The following is a 26,278-nucleotide window of genomic DNA, read 5'->3' as shown; positions in this document are numbered from 1 at the left end:
GAGCGTGTTGTTAGGATAATTTAACCTGACGGAACACTGATCAGAAGACCGTGTAGACATACTGCCGTGCCGTACATACATTCCCGTAAGTAATTCACAGGGTCGGGTGGTTAAACGTCGTGTCGGGGGGGATTTGCGCACCGTTGCGCCAGGTCCACTCTCCCGTGTAAATGTTGTCATTTCGGGATTTCCTTGCATGCTGGGCCGAGGTGGAGTGTTGAGGGAACGAGTGTCGGGGCAGCTGGCTGCCACTGACATTTCGTGTTATTAATTTTTGCCCCTTTCCCCCCGGATATTTCCCCTCCCCAAAATATTCACTGTGTTATGGGCTGATGTAGCCCACTTGGTTTAATTGGGAGCGTTCGACAGTTTCACTTGGAACGGAATGGAATTAATGGTGCAATCCCATAATATTGTAAATATGTGTACACGTGATCTGGTGTGGACTCTTGACACGCGGAAATCGCTCGCTTGCCAGCGTCAGTTTATTCTGCGCGATGTTCTCGGCCAAAAATAACTGATCTACAAGCTATCCTATTGACCTATGGTGGTTGTTGTCTTGCCCCCACCTACTGTACTGCTATCTGTACACCTGTCCAGATGTTGCGACTGACAATAAGGTTTAGAAAATGAGCCCGGTCTAGGCTAAACGATTATAATTTATTAAACAAATATTGCTTTTGCCTTATTCTTCAAGGCCTTCTTTGGTTCACTAATTTATGGTCTAGAAAGATTTAAATTATTTTAAAGGACCACTTTTCAACCAAAAAGTGTAATGGTTTTCTTGTCATTATGATGAATGATGATAAAGCAGTTCGGCAATCAAATAAAATAAGTCACAATAACGTATATATGCTAAAATATAAAAAGTGCAGTGAGAGATAAAAATGGCAAGAGAATCAAACGCTACAATCTAAAAATTGAGGCAAGACGTGATTTTAAAAGAAGACCCTGATTTGGCAGGCCTGTGTGTTGCACGTTGTCCACGTTGTGCTCCTGGGTGTCCCAGCAGACCCTGCCGCTGTCGGTGCCGTCAGCACAATGTCCAGCCGAGGAGGAAAGAAGAAGTCAACTAAGACCTCCAGGTCCACCAAGGCGGGGGTCATCTTCCCTGTGGGACGGATGCTCCGTTACATCAAGAGGGGCCTGCCCAAGTATCGCATCGGAGTGGGGGCACCTGTCTACATGGCCGCCGTCCTTGAATACCTCACCGGTGAGCTATATATATATATTTATTTTTTTCTTGTAGGAAAACGGGGAGCTTGGTTTTGTTACCTCAGCAAGGCAGATAAACGCGCAGTCCGAATTGGCAAGTCGTGGGTTGACGGAATCGTTTATATCGTTAAGCAAACGACTTTAAACGAGTGCTCCCCCCGTCTCACTTGCGAATCTCAGCCAATTATTGCCACCGGTGAGGGGTCTGGGCTGTGATCGGATTTAACCTCGCGTCACCAGGCTTCCCACCTCAGAGGAAAAGCCTGGGTCTGTGTTGCTAAATTGCAGTGTGATCCGGTCGGGAGGATCAGGGATCTCCATATATGGGCCTTCACATATATGGGCTTAATATTGATGACATCAGAGATCTCCATCCCTGATGATGTCACGTGATCATGATGTCATGAGGCAAGACCATATATGGTCATGCCAAACGACTGACTCACTGGAAATGCACAATTTCATAGTAAATGCGACCTGCGGTCACAGCAAAACGATGACTACAACATGACGTCATATGTAACAATATCATCCGCTCCCGACAGGATCATAAACCCGAAAAGGAATGCTGCCCAGGCTAGATCGGATTAAGTACCGAAGTCCTGGCGTCAGCCGTTCATCCCCTGGGTCACGGAAGTGATTTTTCTGTGGTGAATGACATTGGGTTATCTTAGAATTGTCTCGCATAATGGCTCGTACACACTGCCCGATATTTGCTCCGATTATGCTATGAGAGAGAGAGACTACCGTCGGTAAATCCCTGTGTAGTACATAATGGTAGCCTATATTAGCCCAATATTGCCGTTACGCATTTCACTTGAATAATGTTGATAAAACCGCATCGGAATCAACAGTGCAGAGCAAACTTTGGACTGTGTGTGTGCGTGTGCGTGCGTGCACGGAGAGACAGAGTTTTTTAATGAAACTCAAGATTAGAACGTCCTGTCTCGCTATAGCGCTATCGCAAACATAGCAGTGTGACTCCTGCAGTGTGAAATGCACAACGATCTGATGACTCGCCGACAACTTTAAAACTCCTACAGTGTGTAGGGGCCATAAGAATTGACAAAAAATAATTGACAAAAATAAACGAACTGTCCCGGCAATATTGTCAGGGAGGTGGCTCTGTATCGTTTACTCCTACGTACAGTATGTCATATTTGATAGTCTGTTTCTGGTGGAAATTTTACTAATTCAGCGGCAGTAACATTAGCACTTTCTCACCTTTTAGTTGATGCTTCATTTCCACATGAGTCAAACCGCCATGCTAATTTTGTTTATTTTTGGAATACAGTTCTTATTTGACGCAATATTAAACAAGTCTATAGGAATTCTGAATGGGGGGGGGGAACGTGACCAGGCTAGTATGCATAAATCATGTCAGCTCCGGTGCTCTGTTGAATTTCATTTTCAGAATGAGATTTCCACTTTTTCACACTCTGTGGCGTCTGTGTTGTTGTTGTTTGCTATAGCTGAGATCCTGGAGTTGGCGGGTAACGCAGCGAGGGACAACAAGAAGGGTCGCGTCACCCCCCGACACATCCTGCTGGCAATCGCCAACGACGAGGAGCTCAATCAGGTTCATTGTTTCTCAGAGATCTCCAAACAAAAGGGGAGAAAAATAAACCTTTGCTAGACTGTACCTTATATCACAATAGTCGTCAACGGCTGACTGCCAGTAACTTTTGTACTTAACAAGTGTGTGCATACGTGCTTGCAGTGCTCCAATTACTGGGAATACTATGGTATGTTTGATCAATATCTGTGCTTTACATAAATGTATTAAAAATGCAGTACTTCCTTCCTGCATCTGCAAGTTGTAAATAAACCAGACAAAGGCATTTAGAGTACGTGCTGCAGTAAATCAAAATATTGTCTGAACATCCAGACGTCTTAATTATGTATTGATTCGTCCGATTAAGAGCCTGAGTCTAAATAAGATGCTGTTGTTTACATGACATGTTGTTAATAATAATAATAAGATCAGTGTAAGATTGGAGTGTTGGTGTGCATTTATGCTCACTATTGTACTGTACCAGTCCATCTGTGTACACATCCTTGCTATTTCTTTGACCCAGGACACAAGGATTTTTAAAGCAATTTTCTCTCCCTCCTAAGCACTGTCATTTGTATTCTGTATAATATATCACTGTTGAGTGAAGTTTTCTTTGTCGTTCTATAATTGCAGAGCAATAGGGTGCAACAGTTAATCAAACAAACCCATTTAATAGAAATAATGACCATTATGTCCACGTTCTTTGGTAGTATTGACTAGCTGAACAGAAACAACCATGGAGGCAATCGGAGGATGGAATTGCACCTGCTCCACCTGCTTACTGTATATGACTTTCATATGAGACAGTTACAGAAAATATACTCAATACCATGCCATGCTACTCTATACTAGGCCCGCTAGCCTTTCCCCTTCCCAAATCTCTTTACTGAAAATAGACGATTTATACAAGCGCCACACGGTCACGTGTTGTGAGCTTCTAGATCTGCAATGTGCAGACTTTCCTCCCCAGAACAGGAACTCTAGGATGCATATGGTTACGCGTTTAATGGCTCAGAGTTAATAGAACGGCTCATGTCATGTGTCTCCATGGTGACCTGTGGGTAATCCACCACCACGGTATATCGGTGCACTCTAGTGCCACTGACTGACATGTGCCCTGTCCGTTTCTCTCAGTTGCTGAAGGGGGTGACCATTGCAGCGGGCGGCGTCCTGCCCAACATCCACCCTGAGCTACTGGCGAAGAAGAGGGGTGCCAAGGGCAAGCTGGAGACGCCCGTCTCACCGGCTCCCGAGAAGAAACCCAAGGCGGCCAAGAAGCCAGTGACAAAGAAGCTGAGTGGAAAGAAGACGGGAGGAAGGGCAAAGGTACACATGTAGTGACCGGAGATATTAGGCACTGCTTCTTTAAAGGTTTTCTTGTTCGTGAATGCCATTTCTGATGACAAAATATGGTCGTGCTCTAGCACCCTGCAGCATACATTTCTGAGTGCTCCTTCCCCCATTAGACAAACTCTGCAATGACGGCAGCGCTGCAAGAGGTGTCGCCAAAGAAGGACAGACTGAAATGAAGTCCCAGTATGACTTTAAGTGGGGGGAGGGGTAGAGTTATCTACCAATGTTGAAAAGTTGCATCTTAAACAATGATGTAATGTGGGAAGTTTTGTGATGTCTGAATACAACCGAGTTGATGTGTAGGCCTGTCATAATTATTACATAATCGCATGATGATCACAATTAATAATCATAAATCATCATTGCTATTTTTCAGAATTGCTAGAACCCATGTTTAAACATTTCAGATACATATGTTCCATTCAATGCGAAAGAAATACATTGTTATTGATTGATTGATACAATGTTATGACGGTGACAACCTCATGGATGTGTTGCTTTCAGAAGCAGGGCGAGGTGAGCAAAGCGGCGTCGGCCGACAGCACCACAGAGGGCACTCCAGGAGATGGCTTCACCGTGCTCTCCAGCAAGAGTCTCTTCCTGGGACAAAAGGTGTGTGTCCTTGTCCTCTTTCAATGTAGCACTTTCATTAGCCCTGGTCCAGGGCTTACAGCGAGTCTCTCTCTGACGCCCTGTGGAAGTCCCTTCCGCAGCCCTCTGGTGATATTCTCAACTCCCGTGCGCGGGTTTTCAAATCCCAGCAAATAAACAAAACGACGTAAATACTCACCGAAACAAAGCCTGCTAGACCTTGGTAAAAGTCTATTCTCGTAGCTGGGAAGCGTCTCAGGTCCCCAGTTTCTCTCTAAAATGCACTTTGTGCCATTTTAATAACGCAATGTACCCTGAATTTACCGGACAGAGTCATTTCTTCTACTATAGCATTTCCGGGTTTTGCCTGCGCCGATCTGGTTGGATTAATTTTATTTAATGATTTAAATAGTGCATTTTAGAGAAGCTGGGGACCTGAGACGCTTCCCAGCTACGAGAATAGACTTTTACCAAGGTCTTAGCAGGCTTTGTTTCGGTGAGTAGTTACGTCATTTTGTTTATTTGCTGCGATTTGAAAACCTGCGCACGGGAGTGAGAATATCACCAGAGGGCTGCGGAAGGGACTTCCACAAGGCGTCAGAGAGAGACTCGCTGTAAGCCCTGGACCAGGGCTACACTTTCATTAGCACTAGATGCTAGTAGACGGGTCTGCCAAAAATACCAAAAAAGGGCTTTAAAATGTTGACATAGTATTGCTTATAGCTAGCTACTTTAATGAATTGATTTCATTAAATCGATTTGTTCTTTAACTAACTTGAGGCAGGCATGAGGAACTTGGTAGTGGGATATGGACTTTCCTGTTATTTTCCATTATGGGAACACTTCATTGTGCATTATCACACTGTACATACTGTACCCAATATATATATATATATATATATATTTAAAAAAGAGAGATTAACCTTCCAAGGAAGGGACTGCACACTCCAGGGAACAAAGACGGACAACTTACTGCATCATCAACTTATTTATTAGCACGACACGTCTCGCAGTGAGCTTCGTCAGGCGCTATAGCACCTGACGTAGTTCCCTGGAGTGTGCAGTCCCTTCCTTGGAAAGTCTATGCCTGTGATTTTATTCAATCACTATAAGTATTGCAGTTTACTGTATTTAAACCAGGAACTACAGTACAGGGAGAAATTGGATGGAATATTTGTCTTTCTCTGGTCTTATTAGAAACAGTCAACAAGACTGTGAGTTTTAAATGTTGGGCTTGTAATTAATTGAATATAGCCTCATATAGATTTTTCATTAATTTCCATTTCCCTGAGATACGTAAACACCAGAGTGTAATCGTTTAACACACAGCACATCAAAAGGAGCTCTATTTATCCAGAAGAATCTTGGATCTTGGTCATGGCCAAGAGAAATAAAGATCACATAGCCCATGTATGAAAGGAACTGTACAAGTTCAGCTGGCTTGCAACACCAAAGAATGCTATGACTGGCAACGTGTGCAGTATATGCACCTCCTTGCTTTGCCGCGGCTGTTAAAACAATCGCGCTTTGTGCTTTTTCTTTTTTCTTGTGAGCTCACTTGCTGCTGCTTACTGTGTGTCACACACGCTAGCAGGCTAATTAATCCAGGCTGCTTCAATGGAACGAGGACAAAACTCTGATGGTAAATCAGGAGCTGATGTCACCCACAGCCATTCCACCTAGTAGTCTTGAGTAGTTTATTTATTTATTTTTACTGATTTTGCGTTTAACATTAACCCTGACGTCCCTGTTCAGGGTATGTCACATTTTAGTTCTAAGAAATAACCTAGGCTTATGTGCTTAATTTATACATGTCGTGTGCCGGTGTTGCGCAGTGAAAATAGCCACTCTTCAAGCTCACGACACATCACAGAGCAATGCACTGTGAGCTTGTAGATTGTCTTATTTTCTGTGTATGACGTTATTGACGTGTCGGGCTTAAGTGGTTAATGCATGGTGACACACACTACTATTTCTGGATTCCCCAGACAAGCTTGTAGCAATGATTGCCACCCGCTGCCCCCCCCCCCCCCCACCCCCCATCAATAAATAAAATACCCACATTTTTTGGAAGGATTGTCATACAAATGCATCACATGCTACTGGATTTGAAATCAGATTCATAGCCATTGTTCTGAAATGATTTCAACCTCCTACACTGTACCTTTCTAGATGGATATGCTGTGGATTGAAACGGCATATTTGGTATGCTCCATTGACCCATTATAGACAATTATTACAAGACTCAACATATTACACATTGTATGCATTTTAAACAGAACAGACTAAAGGGCAGCATTAGGTCAATTGTATTTTAAAAGGTGATTATTATACAATATGTAGATCATTTTGGATGCACTCCAATATTCTCCCTTGCCATATAAAGGGCACACAGAGGAATTCACTAGGTGGCTAATCAGAGGTTGCTGGAGTTGCTAAAAATCAATCCAAGATAATGAATCAGATGAACGCTAATTATCTCTCCCTATTAGCAAAATAAGCCAGCTATAAATATAGCTGTCTATCTTGACATTTTACAGTCTAGTAATTATAATGAGCTACACCAGTCCTTGCTTGGGTTTGCTCTTGCGCTGTATTATTCTGCCTCGATTCAAATGCACCTCATTATTCTGCTCTGCCGTTCCCACTGGGCAATTCTTAATCAAGTCTCAAATTCAACCTCTGCGGTAGCTCAATAAATGATTTGTTTCAACTTGAAGGGATAATGAATGATTCATGAATGTTGAAGCCTGCGATACTAACAGTCTTTAACACGTTCCCCTGGAAATTCTTCTGTCACTAAAGGGATACTTTGACAATTTGAGATTTAGTTGCCTCTTCATCTTCCCTCACATTCAGGGGGGGGGGGGTCAATATGGGTCCATGTTGTTTACTGTCTTGACTGTCTGGCTGGGTGAGTCACTGACTGGCCATGATTGAAACATTGCATGCATGCACGAGTGAGTTATCTGTTCCCTACTGGGGCCAGTCGTAATGGCATTTCCTAGGCCTCTGACATTTGTTGCCGTTTCCGAACGAACCGTTGAACGTTTGTTCTCATGTATGTTAGGCCTATTAAGGCTGTGGTATTCTCGTGTTGATTTTGCACTTTTGGACGCAGACAGTTCTGCTAGGACATGTTCGGTCCCTACTTGAAAATAAGCTTAACGAGGCGCTGCATGCACAGATTAAACACCAACAGGACATAATAGGTTAATGCAGTGTTCTGGCTTTTTTTCCCTGAGATATGACTGAAGACAAGCAGGCCTACAACTCTCACTCTGGCAAGTGTAGAAAAGGGCCAATGAGCATTCTGGTTCTCCTTGGGTGATTTCAGCTCAGTCCTCCGCACAGCTGTTACGGCTCGCCACAGGCTGACGAATCTCTAGGCCTGGACGAGCTGTATGCGATTTTAAATGGACTGGAGAACTGGCACTGAACTGCATGCAACTGTGTGTTATGGAAAACACATAGTTGGTGTCTCACAGTTTGTTTTATAATGCAATTTAAATGGGTCATGGGTGTCCTGGCCCGACTTGGAAGGTTTAATCATAATTCACCAACACGGCATAACCCCACTGGCATGATGTAACCAGGTCTAGTCCTTCCCATTGTTGTTTTTTTTTAATGGCTCGCTGTCACTGTTGGCGTTCATGTTTGGAAACAAGAGGCGTAGGTCGATGATCAGAATACATTGACAGGAATGTGTTTCTGTTGGTACAGAGACATATATTATCATGTCTCTGGGATGCCAGAGGATGCACTGCTGAGCCTACTGGAGACGTTGGGGGTTTGAATCGGCGGAACATTGGTGAAAATGGGAACTAGGAACCAATTTCAGAACGCCTGTGAAGTGTCTGCCCCAGCTGTCCATCACAGTGCTCAAAGTCTTCCATCTTTAGGAACGCACTCAAGCCTGGCTCAAGGGAGTAGGACGTCCCTGCCATGCAGAGTCCACTTTGGACTGGCAGTCCATAGAAAATGCTATACAAACACCGATAATACAATTTAGACACGCGTATCACGGAAACAAAATGCATTCAACATTCAGTCACTATGTGCATTCACAGGCAAGGTGAATATCGCTGGCCCCAAAGAGTCAAAGTATCCCTATCCTAAGATAATGGTGTGTGTGGCTGTGTGGGTGTGTGAATCTTTTCTAATGGCTTTGCCTCCTCCTCTCCTTCCCCTCCTTCTCCTTGACCTCTCCCTCCTCCTCGTATGGCATGCGTCCTCTTTCTCCTCCCTCCCTGGTCCTCCTCTTGCGCTGACCCCCCTACCCCCTTCCGCAGCTCAACCTCATCCACAGCGAGGTCAGTAACATGGCTGGCTTTGATGTGGAGGGGGTCGTCAACCCCACCAATGCTGAACTTGAACTTAAAGATGATCTAGGTGAGGCTCTCCCCCCAACACAGCCCTTCCTGTCTCCCTGCTGGCAAAATAAAATCCTTGAAAACAACTCCCGTGATGTCAAAACACTCAATTGGATGCAAAGCACCAATTAATCACTAAACGGGTGATTTAAGGAAAACATTGATTATGAATTAATTCTCCAATTCTTAAGTCTCTTAATCACAGTTAATGTTTCCCCGTGGGAAAAAAAATGTATTCGTTGGGATTCGTTCAAGGATTTTAATAAATGTCTTCAGAGCTGTTGCTTTGCTCATTTAGCCTGTTGTAGATGTTTTAACATACTTGCCAAGTTACCACATCCTCTAGTACTTGGAGGTAAAAATGTCAGCCTCATTGCATTATATATCAATTATATGCTTACATTGCAGTAATGTAAGGAGATGTTTGTGTTGAGACGTTGGAGCCTTGGAACAAGTCACCACTTCATTTAAATATGGGTGCTTGGCATGGCTTCAACAGAAAACCCTGCATGCAGATTTGTCGAGTGCAGCCTTGCTGTGTGTGCAGGCACAATTTGTATCCGAGACGCATCATTGATCTCTGCTTACCAATACATCAGGTGACATCTAAATGAACTGTACTGTCTAGAACGGTAGATAACAAACCTACAGTACACCTGCTTTGAAACCCAGTTGTCATATAAGACCACTTAAACGTTTTTTTTTAATTAGTTCCGCAATGCAGTTACTTTTCAAATTCAAATTGTTTCTGTCCAGTTCTAGCCCCCACATTGAATTTAGATGTCACAACACGTATCGGTAGATGAAGATCTCAGAAATGTCTGGCCACACGAGCAAGGTTTTTTTGGGCTATGTGATCCTATCCCTTGGAATAACCGTCGAACACAAGACCGTGTTCCTAGTCGCCTGTTTGAGTGTTGTGACGTCAACAGCCAACAATGAATGATCACATTTCTTTAATTCCTGTTTTTGTAACGCCCTTTCATTTACAGTGTATATATTTGATTGATTTGGTCATCTTCTTGCCCCCTTGTCACTCACTGTGTTTTGACCACCATGTCGTTGCCTGTTGTTGTTGTTGTTGTTGTTGTTCTTGTTGCTGTCGTCATCTGTAGTTGCAAGTTGTGCAAGCTGACATTTCCATCGTCGAGAGCGACGCTGTCGTTCACCCGACCAACTCCTCCCTCTATACAGGTGGTCAAGTAGGTAATGGAACCATCGCCAGCTCCGATACCACGGCTGCTTGTGCACTGCTCTCACTCCGTCTCTCTATCTCTCACCTATACTCTCCCCTTACCTGTCTCAGAATGTTCCCGGTAGCTTGCACTGCAGTCGGCGAACAAATGTTCACGCAGCATTTTATGTCTTAAGACACCTACAGTAGGCTCTACACACACGTTTGAGTCCATCAGAAAAAGTGGCCATTGGTCCTGACACTCTTCCCTTGCAGTCACACAGCAAAATTTATCGAAACATTTTTTTTTCTTTATAAACAAAGTGCTTGTAGCAGGTTCTGGTACAATCATGGTATTAAATATCCAGCTGTCGTATCTAGGGCAGGATTCGGCATCAGCAGAAATGGAACGAGACATTAGTTGTGCTACATGTGCACATTTACTACAGTACAAGCTAAATTAAGTCATGTCATGCACAGAGTTTCTGTTAACGTCACTGTCAAATTCAGTGAATCATGCCGTTTGTTCCTTTGTTCCTGTTGACTGCAGGGTGGGTTATTTGGGGTCTCGCTCTTTTGTTTTGCAATCTAATGCTTAATTTATACTATAGTCCGTCATACGATGGTGTCACGCGTCTAATATAGCAGATCTGCAAGCTCACAACATGTCGCAGTGCAAAGCGCCGTGATCTTGTAGCTCTGCAGTTTTTGGCAGGTGACACCGGCGATGAAGTATAAATCAGGCATAACCTTGAGTGACGTCTGCTGTCAGCTAATACTATATTCTTTCTCAAGACATCAAATTCCGCAGGGTTCATCAGAGGACATGTTGCATCTACTGTAGAAGTTTGTTCGAGTTAACGCAGCCAATTAAAGCACAAGCCGATTTTGTTTATCTGAATGAATTAGCTCTGTCACCCTGCTGTGGTGAAGAACAGGTCTTTACTAACGTTGCTCGTGTGTGTGTTCAGCGGTGTTGCCAGAACATTCAGATGTGGTTCGTGTGGATGCCGTCACTTCCCTTCCCTTTTGGGTTTCAGTCCCATAAATATCCAACTTTAAAGGAACATTTGATCAAGCCAGTCCTAAATCTACTATTTGTGTGATCCTGTGAAATCTGGGTACATTCCAGTTTGTTATATTCATGATCGACTTTTGAAGAGTTAGATTGCCGTCGTCTGAAAACATACTGTAATTAATACACATTGTAACGGGTGTGTTTCACTTGCAATGCGTACAAAACCAGTGTTAAGAACTTGACAGTTAAAATATTTGGAAGACTCCGATTTAGTTCACGTTCACACACATGTGGTGTCCTTCTGTGTACAGCTCTATTAATCAATTTGACATGGAGGGTGTCTTCAATGAATGACACACACGCATCAACAGCACGCTAATACTATAGAAACAACTCTGTGATCGCGGGGTGTGACTGTATGTGATTAGAGGCGATGCAAAAGTTGATGTTGAACTTTTGCTAGAAAGAACCTTGGGTTGTACTGTACAGCTCCAGGATCATGATATTAATCCCGATATGAATCCAAATGCTGTCCAGACTCCATCATGTTCGTCTGTTGCCGCCGTGCTCTGTGGTCCTGGAACCAGAAGTAGCCATTCTGTTTCCGTCCATTATAATTGCATGGTGAAAGACGTCTAAAAATCACACTTTTAGAACATGAATGTATGTGTGTGTGTGTGTGTGTGTGTGTGTATATATATATATATATCTTAGTACTGGTGTAATGACTATTCATACAGTAATACCTTTCATAGACGTTCTCTATTCCAGTATAGTGTAAGTGATAACACCAGTAGGTGAAGTCTAGGCAAAAACAAAATGTTTGCGTGAATGTATCGATCGACAGACTAACAATTTAGACTTGATCATGCCCAGGTGGTTGCTGTAATGATTCAAGGCTCTACCAAAGTTCACCACTGACACTAAGGATTGCAGAGTCGTCCAAATGTACTGTGCCCCCCTGCCATTCATTTCAATAGAAGTTTCTCGGAAGCACCCGGAAGACTGCCGGAAGTACCGTTATAACTCGATAGCTCGAAGCGAGCGGAAAAGAGCAGCCCGGAACCTCAAATCTGAGTTCGTGGGATGACGCACGTTGTGCACATGACGACGACGTCACTGAACGTCCGTCCACCTCCATGAATGTGCTGGAGTTCCACTTTTCGCCAGTAGGTATAGTGGCAGCTTCAACGTTGGATAGCCTTACTGGGGGCTTGGCGCGTGCGTGTGTGTGTGTGTGTGTGTGTGTGTGTGTGGCCTTCCTGCTTCTCCATTCCATGTGCATGGACATCGCTGCTCTCACCAGGCTGGTCTGTTTGCAGTATAATGGACGCACACTGAGCCCAGACCTCTCTCACGGCCCACAGGTGCTGCTCTGGAGAAGAAGGGAGGTAAGGAGTTTGTTGAAGCCGTCCTGGAGCTGAAGAAGAAGAATGGCCCTCTAGAGGTAGCTGGTGGTAAGTGCATGTAGCAGAATATCTTTTTTCCTCGATAAGTACATTGCTCAGCCAATCAAATCATCGCTATATGGGATGCTCAGCCAATCAAATCCTTGCTAGCTGGGCAAAAAGTAAACCACTTGAGTAAGACAGAGTTACACAAACTCTGTTCACTTCATGGGGCCAGTCCTCTTCTACATCTATTGGTTTGTCCCTATTTGAAGGCTTCAAATAAGGACAACCGGAAGTTTACGGAATGCATTGCAGTCCATGGGCTCGCGCGAGTACATGAACGGGCTGTTTTCTGCCCCCTCAATATTGCAACGTGTACACACAGAGTACACGGTTGCACTAGTTCAGTTGTGGGCAAGTTAGACGATGGGGGGCCACTATATTTCCACACTCACTCCATAGGGCCACATTGCATTATTGTCTGTCATAGCAAAAATAGCCGATCTACAAGCGCAAAACGCCTTGCAGTGCGCCGCGTTTTGAGCTTGTAGATCGGCTTTTTTCTATATTTGAATTGAAATCCTGAATTATTTTTTGGAATTTGAATCCTGAAGAGTATAATTTTTATTTAATTTCTTAATGCATTTAGTGGATACAAAACGACTCTTTACCAACAGTTAATTTAGTATTTCCCTCCCTCTCTGAAATCTGAAATGATCTTGTATACAGATTTATTTGATTGTATAGTAGTCGATCTCTATACTCTGTAAAATGAAGAAAGAATTACATGACATAGAGACGGTGACTGCTTAATTAAGTTAATTTAGGACCTTCTAGCAGTTAATTTCGTTTTATTAAACACATTTCTTCCATGTAGCCCATGTTTTGTAATGGCATCATCATGCTATTATGCCCGTGGATATACAGAGTGAACTTAACAATGATAAATTAATATGATAATACCTTTTATATAATCACCAACATGAATTATGTTATTTACAGTAGTGGGGCGAGATGGAAAAGGGGCGACCGTACCTTATCCATTTAGTTATACTTATGTTAATAACTTAAATACATTGGACATAAAAAAGACTAACATTAGTAATTAAAGCGGGTCATGTTTGGTATTGTAACGGCTGAAATCAATAATATATCAGTATTGTGATGTTATGTGAAGGTGGGGGCCGCATGTGGCCCCAGGCCGCCAGTGGCCCATGTATGCACTAGTTAGAGTGAGCGCCCTCCAGTGGTAATGTCACAGTATTCCATAAAACACACAGAACATCATTATGTTACATATCACAATAACTATGGATAAGCTGCACTCCTGCCAGTTTCTGTGGTGGACATGTAACTATCACACACACACACACACACACACACACACACACACACACTTACTTTCATCGTCCCTGTCGCTTTCAGCTATTCTTGACCTTCACTTATTCTTACTCACTTTCCCTCGTTATCCTTTTGTCTCACATACTTAAACACACATCACACCTTCATCTTTCCTTCTTCTGCGTCTCTCTCTCTCTCTCTCTCTCTCTCTCTCTCTCTCTCTCTCTCTCTCTCTCTCTCTCTCTCTCTCTCTCTCACACACATAATAATACACATGCATAGTCTGTTCATACGCTCTCACACACGACGTCCTAATCCGGGTTCTCCTTAACCCATTCTGAACGGGAACCCCTTTTGGTGTTAGCATCATGTTATGCTTTAGCTATTGAAAAATAGCAGATCTACAAGCTCATAGCTCGAGCTTGTAGGTCTGCTATTTTTGAAAAATCGAAGAACGACTGACATTTTTAGAATCTGATCTCGGGTCAGAATGGGTTAATCAGACCAGCGTGTGTCCAGTGGAAACCTCGTATGAATCGGATCTCGGGTCAGAATGAGTTAAGGAGATCATGAGTAGATTACCAGGTGACTGAACCCCGAGCCAGCAGAGAGACTGACAGGGATTTCTGGGGGATCTGGGTCGGTTTTCGGAGTCCGAAATTGTTCTGCCTGCTGCTGTAGCCCAACGGTACTGGGCCAGGCCCGCTTTGTTCTGCCTGCTGTCGTAGCCCAACGGTACTGGGCCAGGCCCGCTTTGTTCTGCCTGCTGTCGTAGCCCAACGGTACTGGGCCAGGCCCGCTTCGAAACAAATGTCGAATAAATTCCCCAAATACTTCAGGGAAGGGGGTGGGAAAAGAAGTTGACCACTACCCTCGCTCACAATGCCTGTTTTTAACCCATTTTGTGCGGGAACCCCATTTGTCGTTGTAAACATTATGTTATGATTTAGCTATTGAAAAATGGCAGATCTACAAGCTCAGTGGCGCGCTACGAGCTTGTAGGTCTGCTATTTTAGAAAAATCGTGAAAATGTGGCACACATCTTTGAATATATACTCTTTCAGAGCGAACGTTTTTAACTCAAATCTTTGCTTCTGGGAGGGGGTCCCTGAAACAACACATTTTCAGATGGGGGTCAGCGGCCAATTTCATATATTTTTGGGGGTCCTTGACATGAAATATTGAGAACCACCGATTTTTTTTTCAGAAAGAAATACATTTTTAAAAAGACATTTTTTAAATTTCGACGTCAGGTCAAAATGGGTTAAGGAAGAGAGGTCATGATTTTAAGTTACTGAGTTGTGGTTCACACTTTTAACCATTTGAAACCCAGGTAAGCATCTGCGGCTATAAAATAGCAGATATACAATTTGTATTGTATCTCTGCTATTTTGGAAAAAAAAATTAAGATCTTGGAACGTGCGAGAAGTACTGATTTAGAAGGCATTTGTAGAATCGGCCTTAGGTTTTAATGGATTAACACCGAGTTCAAATCTCCCAGAAAGCTACCTGTAAAATAAAAAGCTCAAAGGATGTAATAAGAAAGCTACCCGTAGATTAAAATAAAAAGGTCAATAAAGGATGTAATAAATTAAACTATTAAACTGTAAAAAATAAATATCAAAACTATTCTAAGCGGCATTAAAGAAGGATAATCGAGAGGCAAAAAATTGATAAGCCCTATCAAAAAGCATTAACATACTTTCCATAGCCTTGTGCCTAGGCTGGCCAAATGCCCCCCAGGTAATGAGGCGAGTTTTGGGAACAACCAAACAAGATGGTCGCTCTTAGTTGTAGGATCTCAAGCTGCTTATAAGAGAATAACATGTAAAATGTAATAACAAGGAGCCTGGCCTTGTAAGGCTTGAAAAGGCATCAGTAAAATCAGTTCTGAAACTCACAGTTGTACACTTCTTTTACATGACCTCGTGGGCAGTGTGTCCACTATATTAAAACCTAATTTATATTGATTGGTGAAGACAATCTCAAATATCGTCAAAAGGTAGTACTTGATTCATGCAACTGCATGCAAGCTTCTTGTTTTTACCGAAGCTAAATATCCCCAAATATTATGATACTGCACCACTTATCTCTCCGCTTCTGAGGTGACATCAAGTCCTCTTAAAATGAATTCCATCTACTTATAATCAATAGCTAGCTCAGGCAGTACGGAGTGCATAACTGAAGAACTACGGGTTAATATAGAGATAAACATACAAGCAGACAGATCTTTAAGTCATTTTATTTACAAAATACATCAATTTCACACACACGAGAGACGGGCAATCGGCAACGTTAAACAATTCAAAATGAAAAGGAGACGAGACAATGAGAAAACAAACATCTGTCTATAGGAATAACGACCCAGGGTGAAGACTCGAGTTAACACTAGGGGAAAAAAATCGTGTACAACATCCAGGCCTTTTGCCCCTGTCCAAAGGCTTGTGTTTGGAGGGGGGGGGGGAGGGGGGCGTCCATATAACATATAGTACCGTTGTAAATTATTCATATATTGGAGATTAACATTAAGAAGTGGTTCTAAAACTTAAACTGAATATAGGTTCATTCAAGGGTATATACAATACATCATACATGTTCCCCTAATGTTCCACACAAACACCACTCCATTCATGAGCTATTCTTTACTCGCGCTGGCGTTCCTTTGTTCACGTTCTATATTTGCACACCAACCCTTTTTTTTACACACGTTTCCTCTTCTGTCAAGTTCAACTTTACAGGCAATCATGAAAATGCAATCATCATCATCAATCCACTTTCCTCACAAGAGGATCACACAGACATGTCTAACTGGCACTCGACTCTCATGCCTTTTAGGTCTCTCTGTGCCATCTGGAAATCAGCTTGTCCCCCGACGTCTTTGACTCTGTAATTCGGTCCGATCCTGTCACACGCTAGCGGTGTGGCCTAATGAAGTATGACTACAGTGCTTTCTCACTTCACAGCGTCGAGGGCTTTGGCTGAGTTACAGTGTCTTATAGCCCGGCTGTTTGAAGGCAGACAAACCTAGATGTTTGAACCGGCACAGAGCTTCACTGTTTCTCGATTACATCCAGGCTCCGAGATCACGATGAGTCTCTTCTCTTCTCTTCTCTTCTCTTCTCTTCTCTTCTCTTCTCTTCTCTTCTCTTCTCACATACCGTAGTCATACTTTTAACATTTCTGCCTGTCCTCCGCCTTTTTTACAGTATCTTTCTTCTCCTTTAATCTCAATTCTTCTCTCCTTACACTCCTCTCCTCGTGGCTTCACTCCAACTCGTCTGCAGAAGTGATTTCCCCAGCCCACCTCTGTCTTATAATACCCTGGTCTCAACAGCATTAAGCTCTCCCAATTTTTTTTCTTCTTTTTCTTTCATTGCACAAAGAAAAACTGTTCTTTCAACATGTTGGACTCTCCCGGTAGACCGCTTGGCTCTTCAGTTGTGTTAAAACGTGTACAGACAGCGACTCGGGAGGTAGAGTGGCCGTCTGGGAACTGAAAGGTCCCCCGATTTAACCGAAAGGTCCCTGATTTGATCCTCGGTTCGTCCTGGATTTGTGGTTAAGTGTCCTCGAGCAAGACACTAAACCCCTACATGCTCTTGATGAGCAGGTTGGTGCCTTGTGGAATTGTCAGAAGTTTGTGAAGCATATAAACATATACATACAGTAGCCCCTTTCTGACTGTGTATATGTACAGCAGCGTTCATTCATGCTCACTCTGCTTACAATGATTCCCACTGTAGTCACTCTGGATAAGTGCTAAATGCCTTAATTGCGCATTCATTTGTTTTTGCTTAGACTTTGGCGAAAACGTCATCTTAGAGAATTTGGCAGACTTTCGCAGATTTTTAATTCCCCTCTAACCATCTACCACCTAGCTTTCCCTTCATTTGACCTCCTCTGTTTGTTTCTCCACTTCCTCTTCTCCCAGTCTGTCCTTTTTTCTTTTTCCTCGCTTCCTTTATTCTGCCATTTCCCCTTTTCTCATTTTTAATTCTGCCTTCTTTCTCTTTTCAACTCACTGCACTTAATTAATTATAGCAATTCATTTAAATCTGGTATTCTTTATGGGTGCCAAAGTTGGATAGATGCATCACAATCTCCCAGAAAACGACATGGCTGCTACAACTGTGTTAAACGCTGCAGTTTTGCTACTGCCCTTTACTGAGGTTTTTTAAATGTCACCTGCACTCTGTCTTATTCTTAATTGTATCCAAACATCCTTTTATTATGTCTTTAATGCTCAGTGTCGTAATGTCTTAATGCTTAAGCCTTTGAATCCTAACGGTTCCTATTCTGGGGTTAACATCTGCAGCATAGCTGATCTGTAAGCTCCAAACTGACCTAGTGTTGTGACCTTGTAGACCTTTAGTTTAGAGCAAAAACCGGAAGGGCCTAGTAGTAAAACCAGGAAAACATCCGTGTCATTTTATATTTTAGCTATAGCACATCGAGTGCTGGGATTTTTTTTCAGAATAAAGGCGCTAGAGTGCCGGCAGATATGGGAGATTTTACTCTTGGTTCCCTACCAAAACCATGTTGCATCATTACCTTGCGATGATCACGCTAAACTGGCTAAAGTCTCTCTAGAAGCATTAATATTCCAAACGAGAGGCTTGTTGAAGTCAGAAATGAAGACGGAAGTATGCCCATCTGGTCAAAACCATGGAGAGTTCTCTAGATCAGGACTAGATACGAGGGCTAACGAGGCAATCTTTCTGTATATATATATATATATATATATATATATATATATATATATATATATATATATATATATATATATTTTTTTTTTTAGTTTATCAGGGGGAAAAAGCGCTATGACGTGTGTACAGTACACGTCCACTGGTTGTATTAGATGGGATGTTTGTACACGTCCTACGGTGAATGTGTTAAACAAATCGCATTTTTAATCGTGAAAATGTGTATGAATTCTTTAATATATATATATATCCTATTGAAAGCGTTGCTATGTCACCCCTCAGCTGTGCTGTCCGCTGGCTTCGGTCTACCTGCTAAGTACGTCATCCACTGCAACAGTCCAGGCTGGGGCTCTGACAAGTGTGAAGATCTACTGGAGAAAACGGTGAAGAACTGCTTGGCACTGGCCGATGAGAAGAAGCTCAAGTCAGTGGCCTTCCCGTCAATTGGCAGCGGGAGGTAGGAAGAAAACACACACACACACACACACACACACACACACACACACACACACACACACACACACACACACACACACACTTGGAGTACCTAGTAGGATTATATAGAAGGAAAGTATTGAATTGCATATGTAATTGCATATGTTGCCATGCTAATTATCAAACTGCCTGCTGCAACTCTTAATGAAAATAAATTGGTGACATCTGTGTGAGTGGATACTTCTGGAACAGTTTCGTGAGAGGAAAAAAAACATAGCTAGAGTAAGTTGTTATTCCACAGATGACATTACGTACTTGTATTCAAGCTATCTGGTAGCTTTGTTTTTGTGATATACTGTATATTTAGTGCTGGTCATGTTACACTATTTAGTCAATGGTATGCTATATACTGTAGTACATACTGTACCAATGGTTTTTAAACTTTTTGCAACGACAACAATGAACAAGTCAAAATCTCAAAGAACATCTCTAATTATAATGAAAGAAGCTGATCTACAAGCTCACAATGTGTTGCAATGCGATGTGTTGTGAACTGGATCATTTCTGGGGGGGGGGAGAGAACCCCAATAATAATTGAAAATATTTGCTTGCTTATTTTTTCAATCGTAATCTATTTATATCCATCAGTGTGATTAACCACCAATGGTCCTTGAGGGGGTTGCAGGTGGTCCCCAGTTAAGAGTTGGTAACAAATTCAACCCTTATAACGGGAACATTTGGTTTAATTTTACACTCTAAAGAGTTACATTATTGTTAAACATAATGTAATACTTAATTTACAAGAAGTCACAATTGTAGAATGTAGAAGAATTGTTATGTTGATCCAATGTGTGTTATCTTTGCTAATGGTACCACATCGATACAGCATGGAATTGTGGACAAAATCTTATCCAACGGTGAACATATTCTTTAGTTTTGGGTCTGCGAGGCTAAACCTCTGGTCCGTGGCTCAAATGCCAAATAAATAACGGGTCTTGACGTGAAAACTTAGACTAACTGTTGCGTCCTTTTGGACGCAGATCATATGACGTGGTGCCTGTTGTTTTGTAGAAACGGCTTCCCCAAGCAGACCGCTGCGCAGCTCATCCTGAAGGCCATCTCGACCTACTTCGTGGCCACCATGTCTTCCACCATCAAGACGGTGTACTTTGTGCTGTTCGACAGTGAAAGCATAGGGATCTATGTGCAGGAAATGGCCAAGCTGGAGTCGAGCTAAAGTAACGTCTGTTGTTGCCCTCCTGTTCACTCCCAAATACCCCCTCGTCTTCTTGTCACGGGCGTGGGGGGGATTTTCCATTTTAGTTTTCGTAGGTTTTTGTTTTTGTTTTGCCAAAAAATGGGAACGATATTTATAAGTGTTATTTTTTTCTTTTTAAGAAGATGAAGGAAAAAAAAGAGGCCTGGGATATTGATTTGCATTATGTTTTTTATTTCTCCTATAATCTTGTCTGGATTTATTTTCCTCTGTGGTGTTTAATGTACTGTAGAAATGCACTGCAGCTTTCATGCAAACGGCGTTCCACAACAGAGTTCACCTGAGCCTCGGTGGCTAACTTTTAAAGTTTAAGTATAAACTTGTAAAATGCAGCGACTCCCAACTTGTGGGTCCGAAGGAAGGATATTGCAAGTCGGCCCTCAAATAATCGGCAAAACACTATGCCTTTATTGATAACATAACATTAATAATAATATAAATAATAATGTAAACAAATAAAATAAGTTATCGTCTTTTCTTTAAACTAGAAGTAATGCGAGCACAAGCTCCACGCATAAAAACAAATTATCAAAAACCTGCTGAGTGCACGGCTCCAAAAGTATATCATGTAAAGAACGATAGCCAGCAGTTCTGTCTATTCAGGAACTTTTTGTTAAGTTTTACATTTCATTAATCAAGCAGGCAACATGACAAAGCCTTCTTCAGCGTAATCATACTGTAAAGTGATACAATTCAGCTGTGTCATGATTTGGCGGAACAGAACGCGAGTGCTGGCTATCATTCCTTACAATACATGGTTCTTTTCTTTAAAATCTTGAAAAATTACTTTTCAGAACTTAGAAGATTTTCAATTGGGCCTTGATTTTAAAAAAAGAAAAAAAAGTTGGGAACCGTTCTAATGTTTTTGTTTAGTGTGACATACTGTACGCGAAGATACTGTAGCTAGTCCTGGGTTACAAGGCTTCGGAAGAAGGCCAAACATGAATACGGGTTCATGCATGTGACAAGAGGTATATAAGCTGTAACTATCATCTTTTCTTTTGAACAAAAAAAAAAATGTAAAAATAATTCTGTTTTACTTAACAGTGTATGTACATTCTAGTTATCAGTTCTTGCTTTATTGGAACATCTCTCGTGTTGTCAGATGGTGCTGTATATGAAAAGGTTTGCCGTTTGACGATGCTGTATAATCGTGCCTCGCACCGGAAAATAGCCAATCTACAAGCTCACAATACGTCACACTGATGCACACTGTGAGCTTGTTGATCGTCCGTTTTCTGTGCGAGACACTGGCATGCTGCAAAGTTTAAATCGGGTGTAAGGTTTGTGGTTATTTGGTCATTGGGAGACGGGCATGGAAGAAATGATGGAACAGACTTAGTTTTCGTGCTGCGTCTTGTCAAATCGGTTTTGTTGCATTTGTGTGCTGCAGAAACCTTGAATATCCCAAACTAATCTTTTTAGAAATGAGAAGGAAAAAAAAGAAATTATACGATTATTGAGACCCTTGTATATAAATTACTATATTGGTCTTGGTCTGAGAAATATAGAATATTTTCTACTCCTGTTAGCAATTAACACAAAGATTCAAATTGGAGACAAGGTTTTTGCAGGACAAAATTGTTTAAATTGTTTGTTGCTATTATAGATGGAGTACTTGTGAAAGTTATCGTAATATATTTGGACTGTAACATAGACATTTTATTTAATATTTTACTTACTTACAAGGCACTGGTAATGTACTGTAGAAGGGGGGAAACTAAATTAGTGAGGTTGTTTTTTGTTAAGCCATAAAGAAATGCCATTGCATTTGTTATGTTGAAGTGGGAGTTATCTTCCCTGCGCCACTAGATGGCTCTCTTGAATCAGAAATTGAGTCTTCACCTGAGCCATGCTCTGTGCCGGCTTAACCCATTCAATGCGGAGGTCCTACCCAGACATTGGTTTGATTTGACTTGGATTTGTGATCACACACACACACAACGGGCACACACTTGAGACCTTGAGACTGCTTTTTGCTGCATTTGGACTTTTCAATAACTTTCTTATGACAAAATGTAAAATGCTTTCTAAATAATTGCTACAATCAATGATCAAACACAAGGTCTGTACACAGTCCGATAATAAAAAAATGCCTTTAAAGAAAAAAGAAAATACATGGAAATGGTTCCTGTCGAAATTATGAGCTCATTTTGTATTGTATGCAGACGCTGGGACCCTGCCAAGAGTGCTGGGCCACATAAAAAAAGAGTACATTTGGCCCTCATAGCTACGGTATATGTGTGGAAAAAGAGCAGGGTGAGTATCGGGCAAAGTTTTGTCTTAATTTTAACTATTCCTCCTGGAGAAAAGCTGCATGTGTGTGTTTTAAATAATTGTGTTTTATGGCATTTCTGCTTTATTAGATATTATAATATGGAGAATGACAGGACAAATGGCAGAGTGATAACGTGCAGCTGCATTGAAAGTCATGACGTAAGATGTACGTACTGTGTGTGTGTGTGTGTGTGTCTCTCTCTCTCTCTCTCTCTCTCTCTCTCTCTCTCTCAGTAGTGTGAGTACATGGCTAAGTCCAAACTTAAATGGAAAGTTCACATTGATAATATCTTTCAATTACACACCACACCCCATGGAGACTTGAATTCATGGTTATTGTTAGAGCCAGTTTTATGTTTTCTTTATTTGTGTTCATTTCTTTCATGATTGATGTTTTCATTTTCATAATAGCAAATGTCATGTTGATTTAGTGAGCCCCTTTGCACTTCCTTTCTAATGTCTCCCTTTCAAAGTAAAAGCTCCTCTGCAGTGATTCCGGAACAGTTAATGGTTGGTAACTTGTTTTATTTTGAAAATTTGCATGGCAAGTGCCCACTTCCTCTCCCAGTGACTTCCTCTCCCAGTGAGCACTGGGAGAGGAAGTGGGCTCTTGCCATGCATTTTGGGAACAATGTAAAATGTTTGGTGAGGCTGGGAAGGCATACAGTTTTTGACCTTATTCATTCTTATTGATGTTTTTGGAGCTGGGCTTTTGTGGAAGATAATACCTATTTTTTCAGTTGAATTACAATTCCTCTCTTCACCTTTGTTTTTCCTATTGGATATGGAGTACGAGTCAAACACGCCAGGGCCTTCACCATGGAGTTAGAGGTTTGTATTTTCAAATGCCTCTACAGATATTGTTGTATTTTTGTTGCATTCCAAGCCAATCATTTTATGACCAGCAAATGGGAGACACAAAGCAGACTGTGTCAAAACATAATCTATCAATTCAAGTTTCCATGGGGTGTCTAGTGTAACTGAAAAAAATGACGTCTATTCCTTTTGTACTCTTAAATGATCATTCTTTTGCTGTGTATGTGTACAATTCCAGACACGGGTTCGGTTCCACGCGATGTGCTGCATGGCGGTGGCATGCCGGATGTATAGGTCCACTATACTCGGACGGGAGTCCCGGGTCCGAGTCCCACATCCCAGGGCAAAGTCAGCAGGGCACGCCGAGGACCAGGGAGTCAGTCGGGGGTCACTTTCCCAGCCAGCCAGGGAGGCAGGGAGACCCAGGAGTCGGGACCTCCTCTGAGGGCGTCCATCTGAGGCCTAATCCACAGGAAATACAGGCAGGTCCACCCCAACCCCCCACCCACCCTCATCCTCTCTCTCTCTCTCTCTCTCTATTCCACTCCAACCCTCCGTCCCACCCATCCATCCATCCATCCATCCATCCATCCTTCTCTACTCCCACCCCACCCCCCCCCCCTCACAGGCCAGAAAAGCCCCGTAAATTCAAAGCATCTGTACGGAGCAGGGGCCAATCCAAAGGCCGCGCTTCTCAGAGCCCGCGCAGATGAAATTTTATTCTTTGCACGAAAAAATTACTCGCGGGGGTAGAGAACAAAACACAACATAAAGTAAAGCAAACAGAGCAGAAGATCAAGGCGGAGCGTAGACGTCGAGGGGTAAGACGCTGGTCATCAGAGATCTGTGTTCATAAGAAGAATGTAATATTATGTCCTTTATGACTCCAACCTTTTGCCGTTTCTTAACCCATTCTGACCTGAGATCAGATTCATACGAGGTTTCCACTGGACACACACTGGTCTGATGAACCCATTCTGACCTGAGATCAGATTCTAAAAATGCCAGTCGTTCTTCGAATTTTTCAAAAATAGCAGACCTACAAGCTCGTATCGCGCCACTCGGTGGCGCGATATGAGCTTGTAGATCTGCTATTTTTCAATAGGTAAAGCATAACATGATGCTAACACCAAAATGGGTGCCCGGTCAGAATGGGTTAACAACAACAGCCTGTTTCGAGGGGTTTATTCCCTTCAAGGGAGGATACCTCAACTTTATTTTTTATTATTTTTTGTTGTGTTTCCAAGAATTTGCAAGAATTTGTCCTCTCAGTGTTCCTGAAAATGGACTCGTACGTTTTATCCCGTGAAGAAAGCCTTAGATTGTCCCTTATGCAGATATTGCTGAATGAAATCTAGACTAAAATGTAAAATGCCAATTTACCCCTTTAAGACATTCCCTATGTCCCAATATACGATTAGCTACAAAAAGAATGCAATTGGATTGGGTTCATAGTTTTAGTTTTGTGATGTGTGCCAGGTTTTAGAAGTTTATGAATAAAAAGGGAAGGCAGCTCTGCATTTTTATGGGTTGTAACTTCTTTTTTTTTAATGTGTTTTTAAGGGCAAAACATATTATCATGTGCACCCATCTTGTTCGATCAAAGTTTGAGTGTCTAATAAATGTTACTGTCCAACTAGCGGAAAGACAGACAGATCCCTATCACTATGTAACATAATGCGAGTGCTAAAACCTCCCACATTTTCATATAGCTTATGCTACATAATATGAAAGCTATGAAAGCCAGATTTACCTCTCTAAGCACTGCCCTGGCAATATTTCCGCATAGTCCTATTTGAGTTGCATTAAATAGTGCAAAGTTCTTTCCTGTTGTTGGAGAGGGCCAGGTAGTCGGTGAGGCCCGGCATTCCCAGAACACTTTCAGTTCCAGGAGCTCAGAATAGATGCACACTAAGCCACGAAGCCCCATTTGATTAGACTTGGTCCACTGGAGTGCTGTAGGAGAAACTGCTCATGTTGGAGGATTTAACCGTAGGCCTTACAGTGAGAGAGGAGAAAAGTCAAAGGAATAAGGTCATCTTCTCATAAGCCTACACTGGTTCATTGTGACAGAGCACAAAATGAGTTAATTGTTGTTCATTTCAGCTCACTTTGACAAAAAAGGGAAAAAAACAGCTTTCAGTTGCATCTCATGTTAAAACGTGTTTGCAATACAGAATCCTGCATAAGCCTAGGCAGTAAAGTGACTTCACATTGTGAAGCCACTTTAGGACATTGTGGATGCGGTAGCATATGTCGGTGTGCCTGTCGATGAAGTCTAAACAAGTAGTCTTTTGGTTGCTTTTTGGTCAGCGCCAGTTGTGATGTGGTGTGTGTGAGACACAGTCACATGAGATCCTTTACCAATTCCAAGAACTCCAAGGATGTATTTACGCGAGAAACTAGAAAATCGTATTTGTCCCACATTATACAGTATGTAAAAACATTAATCTGGGTCCATGTCAGACCTGGGGAAAATAGAACTTGCAAATTGCCTTGAAGTTTGTTTCAATGTACCTTCTGTACCAGGTCCGGTCCGGTCCCTCAGCCCTCCTCTTCCATGTTTTCTTTCCCAATAACTACAATGTATACATGTTCATAATGCCCCTGCTGACAGTTCAGTAGCGCAGCTCAGAATCTGTTCGTGAGACATTCATTGTATAATGATGAATGACTATTCAGATATTATCACAAATAGAAATATATATGTATGTGACTAAACAGTGTCATAAATTAAGCAAGCAATGAAGAACTGTAAAA

General features: G+C 42.1%; 1 protein-coding gene across 4 annotated transcripts; it reads left to right on the top strand.

Annotated features, from left to right (window-relative positions):
* Positions 1-21,854, top strand: macroh2a1 (macroH2A.1 histone). Of its 4 annotated transcripts, none has more exons than XM_080779800.1 (9): positions 1-85; positions 1,013-1,213; positions 2,688-2,794; positions 3,905-4,096; positions 4,631-4,735; positions 10,203-10,293; positions 12,647-12,736; positions 18,997-19,171; positions 20,221-21,854. In XM_080779800.1, exons 2-9 carry the CDS (start codon positions 1,042-1,044, stop codon positions 20,384-20,386), a joined length of 1,098 nt encoding a protein of 365 aa, XP_080635926.1. In that variant the 5' UTR covers positions 1-85; positions 1,013-1,041; the 3' UTR covers positions 20,387-21,854. The 4 variants fall into 4 exon arrangements, with proteins under 4 accessions (XP_080635926.1, XP_080635924.1, XP_080635927.1 ...); XM_080779798.1 differs by having other exon boundaries at positions 4,628-4,735; XM_080779801.1 differs by lacking the exon at positions 10,203-10,293 and adding an exon at positions 9,007-9,106 and having other exon boundaries at positions 4,628-4,735.
* The last annotated feature ends 4,424 nt before the right edge of the window (positions 21,855-26,278 follow it).

The sequence above is a fragment of the Protomyctophum bolini genome, assembly GCF_963924005.1.
Source record: "Protomyctophum bolini genome assembly, chromosome: 13".
In the NCBI taxonomy this organism is placed as follows: domain Eukaryota; kingdom Metazoa; phylum Chordata; class Actinopteri; order Myctophiformes; family Myctophidae; genus Protomyctophum; species Protomyctophum bolini.
Note: the sequence above shows the minus strand (reverse complement) of the source record. Positions and strands in the feature narration are given on the sequence as shown.